Source organism: Pogona vitticeps, chromosome 1 (genome assembly GCF_051106095.1).
Source record: "Pogona vitticeps strain Pit_001003342236 chromosome 1, PviZW2.1, whole genome shotgun sequence".
In the NCBI taxonomy this organism is placed as follows: Eukaryota; Metazoa; Chordata; class Lepidosauria; order Squamata; family Agamidae; genus Pogona; species Pogona vitticeps.
Genome location: NC_135783.1, coordinates 139279540 through 139301538, shown reverse-complemented (window position 1 = coordinate 139301538; position 21999 = coordinate 139279540). Strand labels below are relative to the sequence as shown.

At 42.7% G+C, this 21999-nt stretch overlaps 1 protein-coding gene, 1 long non-coding RNA gene and 1 other non-coding gene across 15 annotated transcripts in view; 1 reads left to right on the top strand and 2 right to left on the bottom strand.

Annotated features, from left to right (window-relative positions):
- CYRIA (CYFIP related Rac1 interactor A) overlaps positions 1-21999 on the top strand; it is a 101435-nt gene that overhangs the window by 61578 nt on the left and 17858 nt on the right. For 6 of the 13 annotated variants that reach the window (XM_073001814.2, XM_073001804.2, XM_078388402.1 and 3 more), the window contains one exon: positions 14244-14323. The exons of 5 other annotated variants lie outside the window; for them this stretch is intronic. In XM_073001814.2, coding sequence (XP_072857915.1) covers positions 14254-14323 — 70 coding nt within the window. In that variant the 5' untranslated portion in view covers positions 14244-14253. Of the gene's footprint in view, positions 1-14243; positions 14324-14504; positions 14585-21999 lie in introns of all 13 variants that reach the window. 2 more of the 13 variants (XM_078388360.1, XM_078388355.1) reach the window with 1 other exon arrangement.
- The window catches only part of LOC144587516 (uncharacterized), a 75821-nt gene continuing 60042 nt past the window's right edge, over positions 6221-21999 (bottom strand). The window contains exon 2 of the long non-coding RNA XR_013542666.1: positions 6221-6296. This is a non-coding gene — a long non-coding RNA (uncharacterized LOC144587516). The remainder of the gene's footprint in view (positions 6297-21999) is intronic.
- Positions 9049-9211, bottom strand: LOC140703489 (U1 spliceosomal RNA). Its single transcript, XR_012082854.1, has one exon. It is a non-coding gene; the product is annotated as a U1 spliceosomal RNA (small nuclear RNA).

Below are 21999 nucleotides of genomic sequence, written 5' to 3'. Positions count from 1 at the left end.
GCAGCGGGAGAGAACAGTGGTGGTTGGGATAAGAAAAAGCAGGTGATCCTGGCTTCCTTAGTTTGAAGATTTCCTTTCCATAAATTATATGGTGCTTTATATTCATATTATATTCATTCCGATATTTGTAGATTTCATAAGTATGTTCTATGCCATTTTTATAGCAGTTCCCTACCAAAAAAAAGTTAGGCGGATGTTAGGGTGACTTTATCCCAATGTATAAAAGTTTCTCTCGCACAAAGCTTCCTGCAATTACTCATTTGAAACTCAGCTACAGAGAACAGTAGGACTCCTCCCACCCTCCGCTGGATCAGCATCTGTGGATTCATTTATCCGCTGCATCAAAATAGTAAATTAAAAAACCACAGAAATGCTTATTTATATATATTTCCATGATGTATTTTCCAGATTTTGGGTCCTTTTGGGGAGAAAGTGGGAAATCAACCAACCACCCAGCCAGCCAGCCACAACCAGCCCGCCTACCCGCCAGCCCACATAAAAACGTTGAACTGCTGTTCATAACTTCACCAAAGCCACAAAAGTTTTGTTCATTTGCAACAAGGATAAATAAAATACATTAGTAGCACCACATTTTGACTGAAATACATGATATGACCGTGCTAGCCCCTGGGTGCCCCCAGGTATCCCATGCCATTTCCTTCCATGTTTGAATTCTAGTACTTGAAGCAGAGTATATTTAACAGCCGTTGGGTTTATTAAACTTGGAACAGATTTCTGGAACTAGAACATCAATAGTAGATAAAGAAACTTTTCCTTCTAAACTTGAATTAAACTCACCCTCCTTAATTACCTTTCCTCCCGCTGTCCTTGGCGAATCATCCCTTCTTCCTCCAGGACCTGGAAGGCTTGCTTTGGGTCAGCTAAGCCAGGAATGTTGCAGCAAGGATGGCTCAGATATGACTGTCCTGAGGGGAGAGCCCCTCTGCCTTCTCCTTCCCTCTCTCCAAGGCTTGGCGAACCTTTTTGGTGGCTGGGCCAAGCTGGAGAGGTTCAGACCAGACCCCTTCTCCCTTCCTGCTCTCTCAGTTAGCTCCCTTCTCCTTCCTTGCCTTTAGCTCTCTTATCCCAAAAATAAGGCTTACGAGGCAGTCTTGCCTGGCACAGCCTTTCCACCCCTGCCTTGGGGGCTCTCAACATAACCAGCCTGCCCGTCCAGGGGCCCTCCCATTATTCCCAGTCTTTTCAAAGTTCTCTCACTGTCAAAATTTTCATTTCCACCTTGCAAGCCTCAACTTCTGTCTCCTCTTTAACATCCTTTCGGTTGTCATCTTCCTTACCTGCTTGTGCCTCTGTTCTTCCCCACTCTTCCCTCTTCCCCCTCTATCCCTAGAATCTTCCCACTTTCCTTCTCTTTTTTTATCCTCCCCTCCTACCCCCTCTCCTAGGGGGTCCTCCCTCCTCCTCTTGTTTTTTTCCTGCCTTTTTTGTCTCTTCTCCCTGTTATGTTTCTAACATCGTTCCCCCTACATTTACAGGAGAGCTAGAGCAGGGAGAGTGTCCTTACCTTCTTCTTCACAATGCCTTTCTGAAAGTTATTTTGAAAAAAATGGGTCACCATGTCATCCTTCAGCACTTTAACTTATAGCCAAAACTCTGTTTAGTAGATGGCATTGGTGCGAGAAACTGCCAGTAGTTAAATACTTTATTCAAAATACTGTACATATTTTTACCCCACCTTTCTCTTAGAAGGACTTGAGGTGGCTTTGGATTTCCTGTCTCGATTCTGGGGCCTGCCCAGCTTGTGTGTAATCAGCCCCTTGTGCCTGACTCAGGCAAAGCCCAAAGGGGAAAATCAGTGCTGATTTAATTACTGGCACTCTGCTGCTGCTGGCAGGGAGAGATTGTTGGTAGCTAAAGACTTCCTGCTTCCATCCCAGGACCCACCCGGCTGTTGTGCAATGAGACTGGTTATATGCAGGTCAGGTGGGTGCTGGGATCAAAGCAGGAACTCTTTGATTACTGGCAATCTCCTCCTGCTGAATATGGTTTATGCAACAGGAGTTCGGCTGTTCTAGCTCCCTGTATTGGATCAGTTTGAAATCTGACACATTTTTAGTCCTCATTGATGTAGATTATGTATGCTAAATTTCATGTTCTAAGCTCAAGAGTTTTATCAGATTACTGGAGCAAGGGAATTTTGAAAACTGATGAGTAGACGAGAATCACTTACCATTCAGATTTTGCAGCTGTCTGTGTGGGTAAATTGCAGTGGGACAGGAGAGCAAAGCTGAATTTGTGAGGTCTAAGAAGCTATTTGGGCAATCACTTTATAAACTCTAAAGAATGAATAAGAACTAGTAGGGTTTGTTCTGACACATAGAATTGCACTGTTTCCCCAGCCCAAGATTTACTTTGCTACCTTTATTTGTATTTTTTCCCTAGCATACAATATAACATCCAACAACTGCTAGGGTTTTACACTCAGGAGATGACAGTCTCTCAGTTTCTATTTTGATGTATTGGTCAGAATCCCACCTGCATTTTCTTCTCGGCCTTTTCCCACATTGGGCTGAAATATTGCTTCTTCTTCGTGGTCTCTATGAATGCACACTAATGGGTTTAATCTGCACCTGTGCAGAGGTCTCTGGAATATTCTAGAGCTCAAACATGCATTCGCTAGGTCCGCCCGTCCTTGCGATTGCCTCCGTTACTCTTTGCTGCCGCTGAAGTCTCACCTTCTGCTGAACTCTCCGTTTGCACTTCTTGGTTCTTTGTCCTGATTATAGATTAATAGACTGTATTGCTGTTTTTGAAGATAAATTGTGAGATTTTCTTGAGTTTGATTCTCTTCCCCCCCCTTTTTTTTTTAAAATTCTCCTCTTCCTGTTTATGGTCCCTACAGGGCCGTTTAAGAGGTGCACTTCATACCCAAACAAATTACCTATTTCTGACAGTCACTATCCTCACCTTTTTTGTCTGGGAGAATCGCATCAACCAGCCTCATGCCCACTTTGTAAAAATTTCACTAAACAAGCCATCAAGCTCCATCAACAGCGTATCTTAAATCATTCTTGTGGGAGCAGTCTTTACGTCCACCAACCAAGATGGACAACACACTGGGTTCACAGCCACCACCGGCGGCTTCTGCCACCAACTCCCCGTTGCCGACACCGAAATCTAAAGCAAAACTGCTTAAACCCAAGTCCTCCACATCGACGTCTCAATCAACTCTGACACCGAAATCTGTTCCAAAACTGGTTGACACCAAACTGAAGAAACCTAAAAAGGATTCTATCAAGTCTTGACCACCGGTTCAGCAACCTCCCGTACAGGATCAACCAACCATAGACTTCGATACCGACCACGAGTTCTTGAGCGATCCCTCCACCTTCTGGATGTGAGAAGGGTTCTCGCCTTTTACGTCAAAAGAACTGCCTCCTTTCGGAAGTCTAAAAGGCTGTTTATTTCTGTGCACTTGCCACATGGAGGAACACATGTATCTCCTCAAACCATTTCACGATGGATTGTTCAAACCATATGCCTCACGTATCAACTTGCTCAAAAGCCTCTGCCTACACAGATTAAGGCTCATTCCACCAGAGCAATGGCCACTTCCACAGCCTTTCTTCGAGGCATACCTATTCCAGATATTTGCGAGGCTGCTGCTTGGTCCACTCCGTCAACATTTGCATCCCATTATCAACTGGATGTAAGGGCCAAGTCGGATGTGGCTTTCAGTCGTGCGGTCTTGTCTTCCGTCTTGCCGTGACATCCCTCCACCTGTAAAGTAAGCTTGTTAATCACCCATTAGTGTGCATTCACAGAGACCATAAGAAGAAAGAGAGGTTATTTATCTGGTTCTTCGAGTGTTCATCTGTGAATTCACACTTCGTCCTCCCCTGTGTCCGTCACATCTGTTTTATTTTATTCAGCAGTGGGCAATTTGGCAACTGAGGCAGTCACAAGGACAGGCGGACCATGTGTACTGGGGGGGGGCGACCCTAGCAAACACATGTTTGAGCTCTAGAATATCCCGGAGACCTCTGCGCAGGCGCAGATTAAACCCATTAGTATGAATTCACAGATGACCACTCGAAGAAGCAGAGTTACAGGTAAGTAACCTCTCTTTTTTCTTTCCATATCACAATTTGCAACACATTTTTCCTAAAGTTCACATTTATCATGCATTTTATCTAGTGTACACATTCCCCCTACTAGGGAAGGTGTATCAGTGTGCATTTTTCACATCTGAATGCATTTTAGCAATGCATGCTTTGTGCACATTCAGTTCTCTGAAAAACCTCATAGGTCTTGCAAAAATGTTGATTCTCCAAGTGAAAGATAGTTCATCTTCCCTTGCAGAAAGTCTCAGAAGGTACACCAAGGCTGCTTCCATTGAGCCTATCAATTCCAGTGAGATTCTCTTCTTTCTCTAGAGGAATTTTTAAAAACCTGTCAGTATCCAGGGTACCAGTATCAGTGGCTTCCACATAGTGCTAATGTAAGGTGCTATTCTACCTCCAAGACCCTTGATTAATGGCAAGAAAAATGTACACACCAGGATTCTAGAGTGGCATTGCCTTTGTGCAGCTGCCGTTTGCATGTGACAGGTGCCCAGTACCTCTAAGCATCAGCAGTTCTCCATTCTTCTACCTGAGCCACTTTGGCCACTGATTTGTCCAGGTTGCCAACTTGCTGTCTGCTGTATAGATACTGGAATAGACTATTTCTGTTTCAAGTGCTCCTGGATGGTCTTCATGATCTCCAGAGAGTCCATGCGACCGTTTAAGTCTGCTGGTGGGACCTTTTGCTCCACAAGCTCTGAATGTCCTGAACCTAAGTCTTGCTGTTCCCTGATCTGTCGATTGTAGGAAAGATTTCAGAGCTTGCTGGTTGTGGGATTCCAAAAGCTGTCATCCAAAAATGTGACTTCACCAAACTCTGATGCTACTACTTAGCACCCAAAACTATGTGTGGTCAGTGAACAAGAGAGAAAGGAATTTCGCTTTGCTCTATATATTATCTCCAAATGGAATATTTTGCAGTGAGCAGTTAAGCTCACAGCCTGTGATTTATTCAGCCAGCTCTTGATTCCACCCCAATTCCTGGATGGAGGACTCCCAACTTTGTTTGTTTTTTGTCACCCTGTTACCCAGCCAAATAGAAACTTGTAATTTCAAAGGAAGACGAAACAGGAAGATGTATGCATAATGCCTGTGCTTCTTTGTTCAAAGAACTGGGATATGATATCCAATCAGCAGCTTCCTCAGCTGTAACCTTAAAGCCACAACTCCAGTGCAGCCTGAATCTTTCTCAACTTACATCTAAGAAAAACACCTGCCAAAATCCATCTGCCATGAGCTTTTGGGACTCATTGTTCTTTGCACTAACAATCAGAGACTGGTGCAAGCTTGATGAAGTGGGCATCCTCATCCATGAAAGCGAGCAGATTGTATGGTTTCTTTAGTGGCCTTTATACAGTGGTGTCATCTACGCCTGCTTTTGTACTGGCTGTCCTAGTCAGCCAAGATGGCCGAGAGCAGGATGAACTGACACACTAAGCCAACGGAGGCTGTGCTGAATCTAAACCCCTCCCAGCCCAGGGGTGCTTGAAATTTCTTAGTGTTCCCTGACCTCGGCCTAATGTTCTACTGATTGAGTAGGGTTGAGAGGGGTTAGGATAGCTCAGCTTTCCCCCCCCTTCTGCCCATTCCAAACACACTACAGCTGGTGTTTCCTCCTATATGTATTTGTGTATGAAAATGTACTGCATTGTAGTATCTCGAGCACAAAACCCTGTTTCTCTGCCTTCTAAACTCCACCCCTTTCGACAAACATAAACACCTCCAGTAATTTTATTTGAAGTATTGCAGCGAAAGACAGACCAAAGCCTTTGTAAATTGGGGTGGGGCACTTGTTTCAGTGTTTAGTGTGGTTTTTTAAATAAATTAATTACATCTTAACAGAGATGAATAAATATAAAGAGGGTAATAGGTGTTGGTATTTGGGGTGCACTTCTGTGCCTCATCAGATAATGAGCTTCATACTGAGAAAGCAATAGGTATAATTATCTTTTCTCATTTTCCAGATTAAACAGTATATGTCAGCACTGCATATTATTGTTTTTCGACCCAATTTGTGCCTCCTGCTAAGCTCTCTTTGAGGGGGGGCACACCCGATTAGTTAAGAATCACTGTTATTGATGTGAACACAGAAACCATGAAAGCCTATTTCCACCCATCTTGTTTTCTGAATGACCTTTTTCTTTTAATTCTTAGTTCAAGCAGCAGAGGGCACTGTCTAATTAGCAAACTTCGTTCCAAGCTTGCTTTCCTCTTCTCCCCTCCCCTTTCCATGTGAAGCCATGTTGAATGAGCAAATGTCTATAGACTAGTCTGCGAGTTTTAAATGTCTCCTTCACAGGAAATCCACTGTGTAGCACTGCAGGGTTGTCCAAACAACTGCACAATGTCCACTTCTGTGCATATGTTTAACTTTGCTCACATCACTGAACAATGTCTGTTTTCTTTGTATAATAGATCACTGCAGTCACGTGCCACTAGTATTATGAAAGGGGCAAATGATATTTGCCATAAAGGGTGTCTGTGTGTGATTAATCATCATGTGGATTTGTCATGGCTTAAAACTAGCAGTTTTAGAACAGACTTGATCTTGAATATATAAGTGGGACTTTGTATAAACGTAATTGTCTTAACAAGATGTTACTGTGTGGATTTTACTACTGAATTGAGATACGTTTCTAGCTGCTTGCTATTAAATACATCATTTAAAAATACCCTACTATTTACATTTTACAGTTTTTAACTTGGAATGTATGGTTGCCTGTATTTGAGAACATTTCTTAAATCAGCTGCTGGACTTTATTATTATTATTATTATTATTACAAGGCTAGTCATTACTCTGCTTTTTCTAGGCAATAGGTTTGTGTTACAAGACACAATAAGAATTGTTTCACTATACATTGATTGAACAGACTGGCTGATCTTAAACCTTTCTCTAGTTAAACCTGGTTGATGCTTTGCCCAAGAATTTCTCTTGTTTCAGCCAGAAGTGATAGTTTTTTGTTCATTAATATGTGTTCAACTCTTATGTGCTCTGCTCAGTATTAATAATAAAAGTGTGCATGGGTTGGACAGCTCCAGATTTTAAATGTTTCATGTAGATAGCTGTTCTTTTTCTCCGGACTATCCTTGAATGGCTGAAATGAATAAAGACAGTTCTTGTAGGAAGAACAAAGAAGAAGAAGCTGATGAAAGGATTTTATCAATAGACTGAAAATAAGCACTTCTCTTGAAACTGGATCCATGTCGGGAAGCCATATCATTTTGGATACTATACGGCTGTTCACAGCTGCAGTTCTATGTACCTTACATGGGAATAAGGGCCTCAAACTCAGTCAGACTTCTGAGGAAATATACGAAGCCACTGTGCATGGGCCAGATGTGTTCTAAATTCAAGGCCTCTGATTTTCATTTTTATCCCTCCTTTTTATCCCTTCATCTTAATAAGAGGCCTTTTCTGAATCCTACGCCATTGCAATAAGCCGGGAAAAGTGCCATTGCTGCGGGTAAGCTGCAAACAGATGCAATCCCACTGGAAACACACACCCAAGTTGAAACACCTTCTTCTTTGTTTTGACCCCCTCCCCATATTGAGAAGAGATACAGTGGTGCCTCGCTTAACGGCGATAATCCGTTCCAGGAAAATCGCCATTAAGCGAAAACATCGTAAAGCGAAAATAAAAAGCCCATTGAAAGTCATTGAAAACCTTTCAATGCATTCCAATGGGCTTAAAACTCACCGCCCAGCGAAGATCCTCCATACGGCGGCCATTTTCGCTGCCTGTAAAGCGAGGAATCTGCCCCTAAACACAGTGGGGAGCCATTTTATTTACCCAGTGGCCATTTTGAAACCGCCAATCAGCTGTTTAAGAAACGTCGTTTTGCGAAGAATCGATTCCAGAAGCAGGGAACCTATCATTGCAAAGTGAAATTCCCCCATTTAGACCATCGTTTTGCGATTGCAATTGCAATTGCAAAAAGATCGTCATAATGCGGATTCGTTGTAATGTGGGGCAATCGTAAAGCAAGGCACCACTGTACAGTGGTGCCCCGCTTGACGATTACCTCGTTGTATGACGAATCCGCTGTATGATAAGGTTTTTGTGATTGCTATTGCAATCGCAAAACGATGTGTCTATGGGGAAAATCTGCTTTACGATGTGGGGAAAATCCGCTTTACGATGAGGTTCCCTTCGGGAACCGATTTTTCACTTAACGACGATCAAAACAGCTGGTCGGGGTTCCAAAATGGCCACCCGCTGTGTTAGGGACAGATTTTTTGCTCTACAGGGAGCAGAAAATGGCCGCCCTATGGAAGATCTTCGCTTTACAATGAGGTATTTTGCCCATTAGAACACATTAACTGGTTTCTAATGCATTCTAATGGGCTTTTTACTTTCACTTGATGACTATTTTGCTCTACAGTGATTTTGCTGGAACAGATTAGCGTCAAGCGAGGCACCACTGTACCGCGGTGTGGGTGGCTGTCTGCAGTGTCACTATAGGTGAGTCGGGCTGGACACAAAATGTCACATACAGTGGTGCCTCGCAAGACGATTTTAATTTGTTCTGTGGAAATTGCTATCTTGCAAAAACATTGTCTTGTGAAACGCAGTTCCCCATAGGAATGCATTGAAATCTATTTAATGTGTTCCAATGGTGGGGGGAAATCACTATCTTGCAAAAATTGTCCATAGAAAACATCTTGCAAAACATAGTTCCTCATACCATATTGGGGAAAAGCAATCCCCTCACCTGCACTGCCTTTGGAAATGCAATGGGTTTCAGATGGCCTTCCCCCTATTTCTAGCAGCAAAGAAAGAGGGTGAAAAGAATCAAAGCAGCCTCCTGGCTCCTGATAATGGTGATTCCTTTTGCCCTGCTCCTTTACCAGTGGGGAGAAAAAGAGGGAGAAAACAATAGAGTACAAGAGATCACCAGGACTTGCTGCCTTTGCAGTAGGTCCTGATGAGGGAAAAAGAGATGAAAAGGATTTTAGAAAGACCAGGGAAATCACAAACACAATCCCCCATTAACATAAATTATGCAGTTGAGTTCCCCACATTTGGGGAAATCATAGGGATCAGCAACATACCCAAAGTGCAATGGATATGCCTCCCCCTAGGAAAAAACACTTTTATAACATGGCAGTTCCCCTGCAAACTATGAGCTGGAATGGCCCTTTCACCTCCTATCCCCTTTCTGTCCCCTAACCCCCCAAGTCATGGTGACCCCCTGGCTGCACCTCCCACTCAGTACAGGGCTGCACAGCCCCAGTCCTGCCAGAGACCAAGAGAGCTCCTCAGTGTTTTGGGGTGTCCTGTGGGACCCCCATCAGGAGCTAGGTGTTCCTCCCACAATCCTCTAGTGTACATGTATTAGCATATGCTAATACCTTATGCTAATACCTCCAAAGAGGTAAACACTCCAAAGAGTGGCAATAAGGCTTAGGGACTTTACTGTTGCAGCACATCATTTTGGCACAACATGGAAGAGAATTGTTAGTAATATGTCATGTCACTATGTAACGCAGAAACCCAACTCACATCTCATGGTGAGAACAAGTGTTAACAAGATGAATATTGTCAGTAAGCTTTACAGCAAAAAAAAAAAAAAAAAGACAATTACTTTTTTAAATGATTTTTCCATTTTGGAGAACTTAGGTTTTAGTGTAATTTTTGAAGGGGAGCAAGGAACAGTTTTGTCATGTTTTGAAGTCACCACAAAACCTCTATATCATCTCATATTAATAATTTTTTAAAAAAAATTCCACTAGAATGAAACCTGTTTTTAAAATAGAACTAATTTTTGGACAGAAAAAAAAACCCTATTGTAACAACCTTTACACTACATAATCACTGCAAATAAAAAGACATATTAAAAAATAAAGAGGTTTGTTAGCTTCTTTGGCCACACCCCTCTGCCTTAAGCCCTGCCCACTCGGGTTTCTGACAAATCTGAAAAAAATATCCATAAGCCCTACTGACACGGCCTACCCCTGTTCTGGAGTTTTGGCCTGCAAGTGAGTTAGCATGTGGAAAAATGCCTTTGTTAAACATGTTAGTTGAAGGCAAAATTACTTGCAGCCGTTCAAAATTATATTGTTCAAACACAAACTAGATTGAGATGCGGTATTGAATGACATGCACTTATTCTTGCTACTTTCATCCTTTCCTCAGTTTTAATTCTTGCATTAATACTAACTCATTAAAAAATCTTTGAACTGCAACCAGTATATATGCTGTGTCAGCCATGCAAATATTTCTTTTGCATGTGCTTGCTAGCATGTACTATTCTTCTGGCCGTATCAGTGCCTGCTGTCTCTCGTCGTATAATATCCTCTAATCCTTTAGACTGTAAATATTATTTCCTCCCTCTTCACTTCCTGGTGGTAATCAAGGATTATTTTGCAAAATATGTTTTGGAAATAAGGGATTTATTTTCATTAGGTGGGGTGTGAAATAGTGAGGAAGTGCCAGGACAGCCTTCAACAAACATACATCAAGAACTTTGTTAATCTGGGTTATTGGAGGGCTTGGTTTGAATTGCCTTGGAGGAAGTCGCTGGCTCGTGATAGGAGAATGTTTCCAGGCCTGACTCAGATGTGTTAATTGGAATGTCAGGCCTGTTTCATATTGAGCCCTCATGTTGCCTTTCCCAGTGACTGGAAATGGTGCTGCAGTGGAAAACAGCTACAGGGAAACTCCCTTGTTTTGATAACAGAATCTGTGGCCCCCATGATCCTGTGCCACTGCCAGATTCCTCCTTCCTCCCTTCTGTTTGGTGACTGAGAAGCATCCACTGGTGGGGAAACATTTCCAGTGGGGGTGGTGAGCTTCCTCCTCCATTAGTGACCCTGTAACGCCATCAGCACCCTCAATAGCAGGACTACTAGAGTAGGGTTGAAGTTCAATCCTGCCTTGACTCAAGTGATGTTGCTGCTTGCCACAATCGTTGTGCTTGTGTCATTCCCAGCTGTATGTCTGTGCTTGAAATGTGTTGAAAAGTAAGGAAGCATTGTAGCCTAGCCACTATGTGATTTGCATAGAGTACTGAATAAAACGATTTGTCTCGGAAATTCAGGAGAGAGAGAGAGAAAACTACCTTCTTATTGGGAACTTGTACACACTGATATTGTGAAGGCAGAGCGTTGGGGGCAGATTGATCCTGTGGGTACATTTCCATCACAGTCATTACTGTACATGGAAATGCAGAGCACATATGTAAAATGCTCCCTAGTGCTGTTGAAGCAATCCTGGATAACCAGCTGATTTCAGAGAAAACAGTAATGGCATGATAATAATGTTGATAACATTTCCTGCTCTTTCTTCAGAATACAGTACAAATACACCCTCTTTTTCCCTCAGGATACAGAAAACTATGTTTTCTAGTAGGGAACCCGAAGACTGAAGCATGTCTGACTCTTTTTCTGTGTCCTTCTGAAGACCACAGAGCAACATCTCCATGGTACTGTTATCGCACCTTGACTCCACTTTAACTGTCATGGATCCATCCTGTGGAATCCAGGGAGTTGCAGTTTAGTGTGGGACTTGGAATTCTGTGCCAGAGGGATCTACTATGCGCTGTGGACCACAATACAGAATTCCTTCACCAGACTGCAGATCCCAGGCTTCCATAGGATGGAGCCATGGTAGTTAAAACGGAATTAGCCTGTTCTAACTATGTAGTCTAGGCTAGAGGTGTATTTCTGTAGGTTAGACACATCTACACATTACAGAGCATTAAACCCACTTGCATTAAACTCTCTCTCTCTCTCTCTCTCTCTCTCTCTCTCTCTCTCTCTCTCACTCACTCACTCACTCACTCACTCACTCAACTAACTCCAGGCTATCTCAGGCCTACTTTTTGTACAAAAAGGAAACTGCCCCAGTGATTCCTGGGAGGCCTAGTCCTTGTGGTGTGTTGTTCTTTAGAGGAGCCCTCTAATACAGCCTAATAGGCAGCAAATTTAAAGCATCCCTAAAGATTTAGGCTGCTCACGAAGGACCGGGGTAGTTTCCTTTTTTGTACAGGAAGTAGGCCTGAAGCAGCGTGGAAAAAGAGGCCTGTTCCAGGTGAGCAAAATGTAGGTGTCTGTGGAGAGGAACTCCCAGAATTCTAATGGGATTGAGTTGAAACTGGTTTGGGGTTATTGAGCTCTGAACCTATTTGTTTTTCAAAAGAGTACTACCTTTGTTGTGCTAGTAAAGACTCTGTGCAGTCCCAGGTATGAGTTCATGGGATCATCCTGTCTTCTCATAGTGGCCATGCTTTGAGATTAATTAGGATGATTTGTGGTTTCGAGGATTAAAATTTATTCTGGGATTGTAATCTGATTTCATTTGTATCATGTGGTAAATTGTGCTTTTAAAGTTGAGTTTTGGGACATGTAATCTCTAATTATGTACAATCAGAGGTTATTTATCTTCTGAAACCCATTCTCCTTCAAACAGTCGTTGCATGATCTTTGTACAGTATTCTGCATACTGAGATTTGTGCATGATGGGATTGGTGGAAGTGTGGAGGGGTATTGATGGAATTCTGTAGAAAGTTTACAACATGGGATTTAGCTGAATATGAAAATTATTTTATCCACGCATCATATTTCAAACTTAGATTTGAAAAATCGATGTGGTGTTTTTCCCCTTGTTGTTTTACAAACGGGTTATGCTTTCTTAAAGTTATGTTGGTCTTGCATGTTTTAATACATTGTATGCAAAATGTTACTAATTGAAAAGGGCTTGACATACCTGCTCTGGCATATCAGTGATAAGAAGTTTGTAAGATGATAAGTTATGGGGTGCCTGAAACTCCTTGAAAGGGTTAAAACATTTTTGAGTGCATTACCCCAGATCAGAAACTGATGACATCATTGGGTTTGTCCTCATGCCACGTTTGTTCATAGTTCTTTCAACAACAGAGTTCTATGAAAATTGTTCCTCCTAAGTCAGTTTTTATAATGTGACAAATCTTTGTATTACATTGAATTCTTCTTGGATATTCTGCTTTCATTACTGAAAACTGGTTGTTTCAGAGAATATAAAGTAATTATATTTTATATTACATAAAGCATTAATTCTCCATTAAGTCAATCTGACAAGTAACTCATCCAAAATTACTTGTCCAGAAATATTTTTATTAGACCAAAAAGTCTATAGATCATCCATTTGTGGTGTGCGAGTGCTCTGAAAGGGGGGGAGGGAACCAACACTCTGTCTGGATGTAAATAATTTTGGGGCTGTTTACAAGCCTATGTAATTATGGTAATATCGAAACGCCATAAACTGCCTTAAATAACTGAATATAAAGGTGACTGAGAAATAAACAAAAATGTAGTCACTGTATAGATTCCAACTATTTTCAGATCAAAGCTTGAAAGTCTTACACTTTGGGGCTGCACCTCCAAACTTGCACCACCTCCCAGGTTTCTGTGATTTGTAGTCCAAAAATAAGGTTTCCAACTTCTGGTTGAGATGCATTTTGCATGGACAAATTAGAATAATTTTTATGTTTTCTCTTGGGTATACTTGGTTATATCCTGTAGTGCCCATCCACCAAGAATATGGATTTTCTTTCCTTGGTAGGCTGCCTACCTGTTCACCTGGTATGCTGTGCAATAAGGGAGCTTCTTTCAGATCAGTTTTGAAGAGCACACAAGAACTGTAAAAAAAAGAAGAAAAGGAAGGAGGCCTTCCATTCCACGGATGGAAGTTGGCTCCTGTGATGTTAGATCAAGTACAGAACAAACATAGCAGCGCTAAAATAAGAAATAAATTTTAGAATGCCGTTCCAAAATATGCTGTGCCCACATTTATGGCACACACACAAAAAAAATCCAAAAACTGTGTCACCACAGACAGTAATGGTACAAAAGAAGCTAGCATTTGTGGACATCACTGGAAACTGACCCCATGTCATATCTTGTAAATTCTCTTAAATATTCTCTAACTCCAGTCTCAGTAATGAATTTTAATTTCTCTGCATGAGTTTATTTGAGCTCCTTCACAGCTGGCTAATGTGTGAAATATTCCCAACGAGTCTCGCTTACAGCATTGATTTTGAGTATAGCTTTAGAAAACTGTCTGCATTTTAGTTGGTTTCCATTTGAAATCAGAATAGCAGTGCATGTCAAGCCCTTAACTTTTTCTACATTCTAATTTTGCATATATAACTCTTTATGATTTTGTTGCATTCACTAGGTTTGCTGGTATGGGTAATCTTCTTAAAGTCCTTACCAGGGAAATTGAAAACTACCCACATTTTTTCCTGGATTTTGAAAGTAAGTTCAAAGCTTGGAACGTCATTTTCCCTGACTTGGGAAGTGGTTGAGAAGAAATGTTTAAGCCTGAATTGCTTTGACAGATAAAAAAAAACACCTTCAAGCAACACAAGTGATCTAACTCAGTGTTTTCAAGAATTGTTGTCTGAGCATCTTTCCTGTTCCTTTTTCTATTTTTCAGGAACCAAATGGGAAATCTTTTAAAAGTTCTCACTTGCACAGAGTTTGAGCAAGGGCCAAATTTTTTCCTTGACTTTGAAAGTGAGCAAAGCTACCTGCCTGGCTTGCATTCTTTTCTCAAGTTTTTTTTTTAAATTCCTAATATATTGCATGGATTAATAATTTGCCATACAAGCAGTATACAGTGCACACCACTTAAAGGTTTCCTTCCTAATTTTGAATGTTGGCTGTTCAGTTCGTCCAAAATACCAATGTATTTTTGCAATGTTAGAAGTCATAAAACAGTTTGGCTTAACAGGCTAGCATTGCCTTGTATTCTGAATGGGAGCCTCTTAATTGCATGAGCCTATGTTTTAGAATCTTGTTGTTACCGTCTACAGGGAACAGAGTTTTAATGACTTTTGTTCAATTTGTATCTTACTAAATTTGTATCTTAGGTGGTGCCATTTTGAAGATAGGAAGTAAGCCTTGAGGTCACATGCATGCCCCTCCCCTTGCCATACAAAATTATCATTATTCGGTGGCTTGCACTGTATTCCAAAGAGACTTGTAAGCAAATTATTCTGCCCTTTACTCTTTTTCCCCCTTTTTTTCTTTTGGAAATGCATACAGGCATTTCACATTACTATGGAACTGCTAAAGACCAGTTAGGCAGAAAAGTGTCAACATTGCACATGAAAAATAGATTTATTTTCCCCTGTCATTTGCAAACGTTATGTCTAATAGAAAAGCCAATTCAGGCAAATTGAAAGAGCTCTGACACAAAGTTTCTCTGATTTCCTTAGTATTTCTTGAAAGATTTAACTTAATATTTTAGCTATTATTTGCCCTCTAAAGAATAATGCCCACTTATGCTTTATATGACACTTTCCAACCCTTTATTCAGTGTTGAATTAATGTAGACTTGGGCAACTTTTTTTCATCTCCAGTGCTGCTGCAGCAGCAGTTGACTGTGGATCAGAGGTCAGAGTGGCTGGAGATGGCAGAGAGTAGGGTTGGTTGTGTCTGATCATGTGTATGACCTCAGACACACTCAAGCTCTTTCCCATTCCTTTTTTGCATGTGGGAATTAGGAAATTGAAGCTTTCCCTCCTGGAATATTGAGATCTCTTAATGTGAGTGCCTCACCACCTACTGCACAGCTGGTTAACCCTGGTAATGGCTCAGGAGCAGACATCACACCCTTAGTTGCAGGCACTAATTAGCTAGGCAGTAGGTGAGTCAGATGGAGAGCAGGGAGGGACTCACAGGTCACATGTAAGTCAGCTGATTGTGATAGGTGGGCCACAGATTGTCCATATGTAGTTTTTTCTGCAATATTTGTAAAAGCAAATGATAGTATAGCAATTGAAATAGAACCTGTGATTGCATTTCCTTTTGCCTTGTATCTGTCATCTGGTGAAATGTAATATGCTTTGCATATTAGTTTACTAACCATATCTTCTACTGGATTATTGCTAATACATCTCTCTTGCTTACAGTCTGAATGCTTGTCATTGGAGCATTGCTTTAAAAACTGATCAACAAATGGATTACATGCCCTTCATCCACTAAAGATATATAACACATCAGCTGTGCTTGCTCTGTTGTATTATATCTTTTTAAACACAGATGAGGGAGGTTTGTGTTGGTTTTTTACACAAGCCACTCTATTTCACAACTAACATTTTTATGGAAGGAACTTCTAATAGCCATTGTGTCAGTTACAGTCCAAACCCCCTACTTCATTTTTAAAATGTCTGAATTTCTTAATGCTCCCTGGTTATTTTGCATAAGAGCATCTATTATTATTCATAGGCTGTGATCTTTATATCAGCACAATAGATCCAAACCTTTGGCCTTCAGAGCTTTTGGACTACATTTCCCACCCTCCCTTATCACCAGCCATACTAGATGTGGGTTATGGGGAGTCACTGGCCAAAACATCTGGAATGTCAGGGGGTCTTCACCTCTCATATTCATTTTTGTAAAAGAGTATTCTTTGGCCTGTTTTCAAACTGTGTTTTCTTGAAGCATGGAGGCAACAACTACTAGGATGGAATCCTTCTGGAATTGCCTCTATCCTAGCATCTTCCTGATACAAAATACAGCATGTCTCGTATTCTAGAATGACCTTTTTTTTTGAAAGAGAAGGAATGCCCCATTGTTGTTTTGCTTAAGAGCACAGTCCTCCTCTGTAAGAGTGGGTGATCTCTGGGGGTTGCACAGGCCCATTGCTAGATCTTGGAGGACTCCTCCTGAAACCCAGTTTCAATGTCTTTCCTTACAAAAATGGGTTCGGTAGGGAAGGCAGGGGAGCCGAGAACCCTAAAAAAAGGTAGAATTACCATCCAAAACCCCTAGAGGGCACAAAGGGTCTTCACTAAGCCCATTTTTTGTCATCTTGGGCATGTAGAAAATATTGGGGAGCCCATATTTGGGTTGTGTTTCCCTGCTGTCTAGTCCATGTAAAGAAGAGTTGGGGAACCTATGGCCTGGGCAGATGTTTTGGGGCTCCTATTCCCCTTTATCCCTGCAAGTATGGCCTGTGGTGAGTGATGCCTGGAGATGGAATCTGTGATCTTTGGGGAGAGGAGGCCAGGCCATCCGTATTTTCTATCCAGGAAGGACTGTTGAAAACTGACATGCCTCCAAAGACATCAGCAGCACAACTGTGGTTTCTCACATATAGTGATTTCTTGTGCTTGTGAGAAACATTTAAGTCAATTGGAATATTTTAGAGTCTGTGGGTATGTAGGTAAATGAGCAACACTTAGTATTTGCAGAAGCATTGCATCCAAATGAGCATAAGATTTCTTCTAAAGCAGTGGTTCCGAACCTTGGCTGTCCAGGTGTTCTTGCACTATAACTCCCATAAATCTTGGTCAGCACAGCTTAGTGGTGAAGGCTTCTGGGAGTTTTACTCCAAGAACATCTGGGGATCCAAAGCTGGGAACCACTTTTCTAAAAATTCTTCACCCTCCCCCTCCCAAAAAAGAAAGAAAGAAAGACTGGAACATATGAAGTAAAGGGCTTGAGCTAGATGGAAGAAATTGGTAATATAAAAACCTCAAGATTTGTAATTATTTGCAAATGAACAGAACCTCATCGGATGCAGTCTTCTTCTCAGAGTACAGCATTACAGATTGCATGATATTTGTATGAAAGGTAAATATGTTTTGTGTCCCTGATGTTCTCAGCCATTCAGGCTGAAGCCTTCACCTGCCTCAGGAGTGAGCAGCAGTGTAGGGTTCAAGAGCCAAACCTATTCCTGTTTTTTTCTAAACAATAGGTGAATAATAATCACAATGGTGCCTCACAACGTCATTGCTTAGAGCTGCCACATCCAAAGTCTGTATAGCCATGATGATGGTCAACCACCAGCAGAAGAGGACCAAGAAGAAAAATAAAATCACTTATGCTTTATCATGATTTTAATTTATCATTTAAGCAAGGTGCAGGGAATCCTACAATAGCAATCAAATAGAAAGTTTGGAGACTGAAAATGTACAATTCTCCATTTTCACCCCAGCTTTCTAAAGGAATCTGGGAGGATCTGTGCAGAGGTCCTACCACAGGGACAGTCAGTTCTCTAGGTTCTGTTTCTAAGTCATATTCTCAGTCTGTGCAGACATCTGAAATGCCCCAAGATAGCTTGTCTTACCCTTGAACAGCTGCATCATTTTGTCACAGATCTCATGTTGTGGAAGGGTTGTCTGTCTAAAGTCTAGACTCTATAAACAGTAATGAACGATAAAATGTTGGGTATGGATTAATGCAGGTATAATATAATGACATTGTTCCGCTAGCCAAATTCTGAGAATCAAGGCTTGCTAAAATGGCCAAAGCTAGCTTAGTTTGGGTGTTGCATAGCTGAGTTTTTTTTCTCCTAATGAAGGTTTTTCTTTCATTTGCACCTGCAGAGAATTCCATCATAGTAAATCTTGTTAAAATATAAGGATTTCTCTGGGCTTTTTCTTTTAAGCCTTATACGTGCCTAAATTAATAACTGGTAAGCTGAACTTTGAGCACCTCAGGCTATTTGCAGCATGCATTTTTCTTGTAAAATGTGTACTACTAGATTTTACAGCCACACTTAAAAGTTAGAAACCTTTCATGTGATGTGTACAAAGCAGGAGGAAAATGATCTTCGAGGGGAGTCCTTGCTCTCCTTGACTTTTTATACAAGAGTTTTGGAGTCCTAAATAAGCACAAGTCATTCCTGATTTGGGGGGACTCTAATTGAATTAGAAGACTGCGTGTTGGCTTTTGTGCTAGACATAATGCCCAGTGGAGCACTATCCACATTGTCTAGCAGAGAGACCAGACAAATAATGTTATTTTGGACCACAAGCTGGTTGAGCAAGCATGGGAACTGTAATCTACGATAGCAGATTTTCCAAGCGTTGGCCTAACTGGTCACTGCTGTTCGGTAAGCACGCTTGTCCCAAATATTTCAGAAGAGGAGAAGGGCTGCCTAGATTGAGTCAAGTGCCCGTGTCTTCTTTTCCTCCCCCATCACCTGCACTATGTGCAGTGCAGGAAAGATGATGGCTGATACTTCTTTAATAATAGTGGAGCCAATCCACATTCCAAAACATTTTACCCCACATTATAGGCTTTCTTAAATTTGTTGATATTTAAAACAATTCCTCCTCCTCTCCTAACCTCTCATGATATGGGACATGGTGGCGCTGCGGGCTAAACTGCAGAAGCCTGTGTGCTGCAGGGTCAGAAGACCATCAGTCATAAGATCGAATCCACGCAACAGAGTGAGCTCCCGTCGCTTTGTCCCAGCTCCTCGCCAACCTAGCAGTTCAAAAGCATGTAAATGCAAGTAGATAAATAGGTACCACCTCGGTGGGAAGGTAAAACGGCGTTCCCTAGTCACGCTGGCCACATGACAATGGAAACTGTCTTCGGACAAGCACTGGCTCTACGGCTTGAAAACAGGATGAGCACCGCCCCCTAGAGTCGGACACGATCGGACTAAAAATGTCAAGGGGAACCTTTACCTTTACCTCTACGGATGGTGAACCTTAACACCCAGTTGCTCAGCTTCAGCAGAATGTGACACAATAGTTCTCTACATTGTTCCCTTGACTCCAGCAGACTTCAGTAACAATTTAGTAGCTATTATATGCACATGTACTTAGTGCGACTTAATCACGTGCCATATTTGGGCTTCTAGCCTCTTTTTTCAGGTTTTCCCTTCCTTTCCCTTTTGAATGTTCAAAACGAATGTACTGTGGAATAATTTAATGCTACTGGCATTGGAGGCCAGTATTGTCAGGTCCTGGCTGAGGCTCATACCACATACTTGTTTTAGTAGGACCATCTTGAAGGGCTAATTCTGTTATTGCCCGTTCACCTCCTCTCTCTTCAGCCGATGACCAGTGGAAATGAGCAGTCACTTCTGCATGCTTTATCCTTTTCCTCTGGATGCTAGTTTGGAAGGCAATATAGCCCAAATAGTTATTTTTAGAGAGAATCAGATTTCTAGTTGATATGTGAATACATCCTTCCCTAAATCATTCTCCTTCAGCATCTGGAGGGCATCTGGATTGACGAAGGGTATCCAAAACACTACAGTGGGGTCTTGATTTGCGAACGGCTTGACTTGCGAACTTTTTGAGTTGCGCACTTCTCCGTCCGCAAAAATCCATTTTGACTTGCGAACGGAGAATTGACATACGAACCCAAAAAGTGGGGGGGGGGGAAGCAGGAGAGGCGGGGAGAGCCAATAGGGCAAAAGCATAGCTGGGTGGCTGAGCAGTAAGGAACAGTAAGGAACCGGGGAAAAGCTTGATCGGCTGGGCAGACGCGGCCGCTCGACCCGGCTGCCTCCTTTTCCCGCCGCCGCTCAGGCCGGCTGAGGGGGAGTCCGTGCCGCCGCCGCCGCGCTCGGCACCTCCGGTAGCCGCGAGGTGAATCTGCCGCCCTTCCCTCCGGAGGCTTCGCGGGGCCGGGTCGGCTGCCTTCAGGGTCCCACCCGCTCCTTCCCAGCCTCCGCGGCGCGCCCTCCCTCCCTTCCCTCTCTGCGCCCGCTCTCCCCGGCGTGCCTCGCTGCCCTTTGTCAGCCCAGCTCTTCCCCTGCCCTCTGAGACACCCGCCCGGCACTCAGGCGACGTGGGCTTTGGGCTTCCTCTCCCGGTCCTTTCGTCTTGCCCTCCCTTGACCCGCCAGACCCTTTCCCTCCGTCCGTCCCTCCCTCAGGCGACCTCGGCCAGACGCTCTTCCCTCCGGAGGCTTCGCGGGGCTGGGTGGGCTGCCTTCGGGGTCCCACCCGCTCCTTCCCAGCCTCCGCAGTGCGCCCTCCCTCCCCTCTCGGTGCCCGCTCTCCCCGGAGGAAGCCCCGCGCCTCGCCGCCCTTTGTCAGGCCGGCTCTTCCCCTGCTCTGCCCTCTGAGACGCCCGCCCGGCACTCGGGCGAGGTGGGCTTCAGGCTTCCTCTCCCCTCCCTCTCTCCTTCCTTCCTTCCTGTACAGGCTCCCCTCCCGCCCGCTCTTTCTCCCCTGCTTTCCTTGCCTGTGCGGGTGTCTTTCTATTGCCGGAAAAAAGCAGATACGGATCAAATGGTTTTCAATGCATTCCAATGGGAATGCAGATTTTGACCTGCGAACTTTTTGACATGCGAACCGCCTCCCAATACACATTAAGTTCGCAAGTCAAGACCCCACTGTATTCCAGTAAGTGAGTACATCAGCGTTAGGAGTGTGGTTTCAGTGACCTGAAAAATGGCTCTTCTTCCATTTTTGTTGCATTTTTGTGTGTGTAGTTTGAATAATATAGGCAGTGGCCTGCAGGAACTAATATAACAAGGCTAATAGATAAGGGTGATTGGGCAAAGAGCCCCTTCCCCAGTTTTTTTTTTTTTGGGGGGGGGACTTAAAGGAGGCCTCTCTTGGAAGAGGTATCCAGTCCACGTTTAATTCAGAGAGAAGGAGTCAAAAGAAGAGAGCATGAAGAGTAGGGAGCCACTGATACATTTTCCTCACTGTGATGAGATGTATTCTTATTTCTATTTAAATTATAGTAATAATTCAAAAAATGGAATCAATACACATAACTTAGTATATGCTAATCCATGCAGGTCCATGCCCACTTTTCTCCTGTATTTGGGGGGTGCATTTCCTCTATTTTGACAATACTTATTATCCTGTAATAATGACATTGGCTGCAATCTTGGGCAGAGGTGACTTCTCCTTCGAAAATGATCCATTTCAAAACCTGTAATCCAGCAGACACTTTTTCTAAATCAGTTTGTATTAGCTTCTTGCTAAAGTTGATGTTGCTCCCATTTTTACAATTTTTGCTAGTCACTGATGTTTTATTTTCAGGTATTAAGAGGTACAAATAATGAAAGGTCACAGGGCAAAAACCAGGGTGATATGACGACTATGATTAGGAATGGAAGAGAGGGGAAAGATTCCTTATTTCTCTTGTCTTTGTGTCAGTGGTCTGTGTTTTGGGCAGGGAGACCATCCCTTTGGGGTGAGCTTGTCTCATACGTAGACT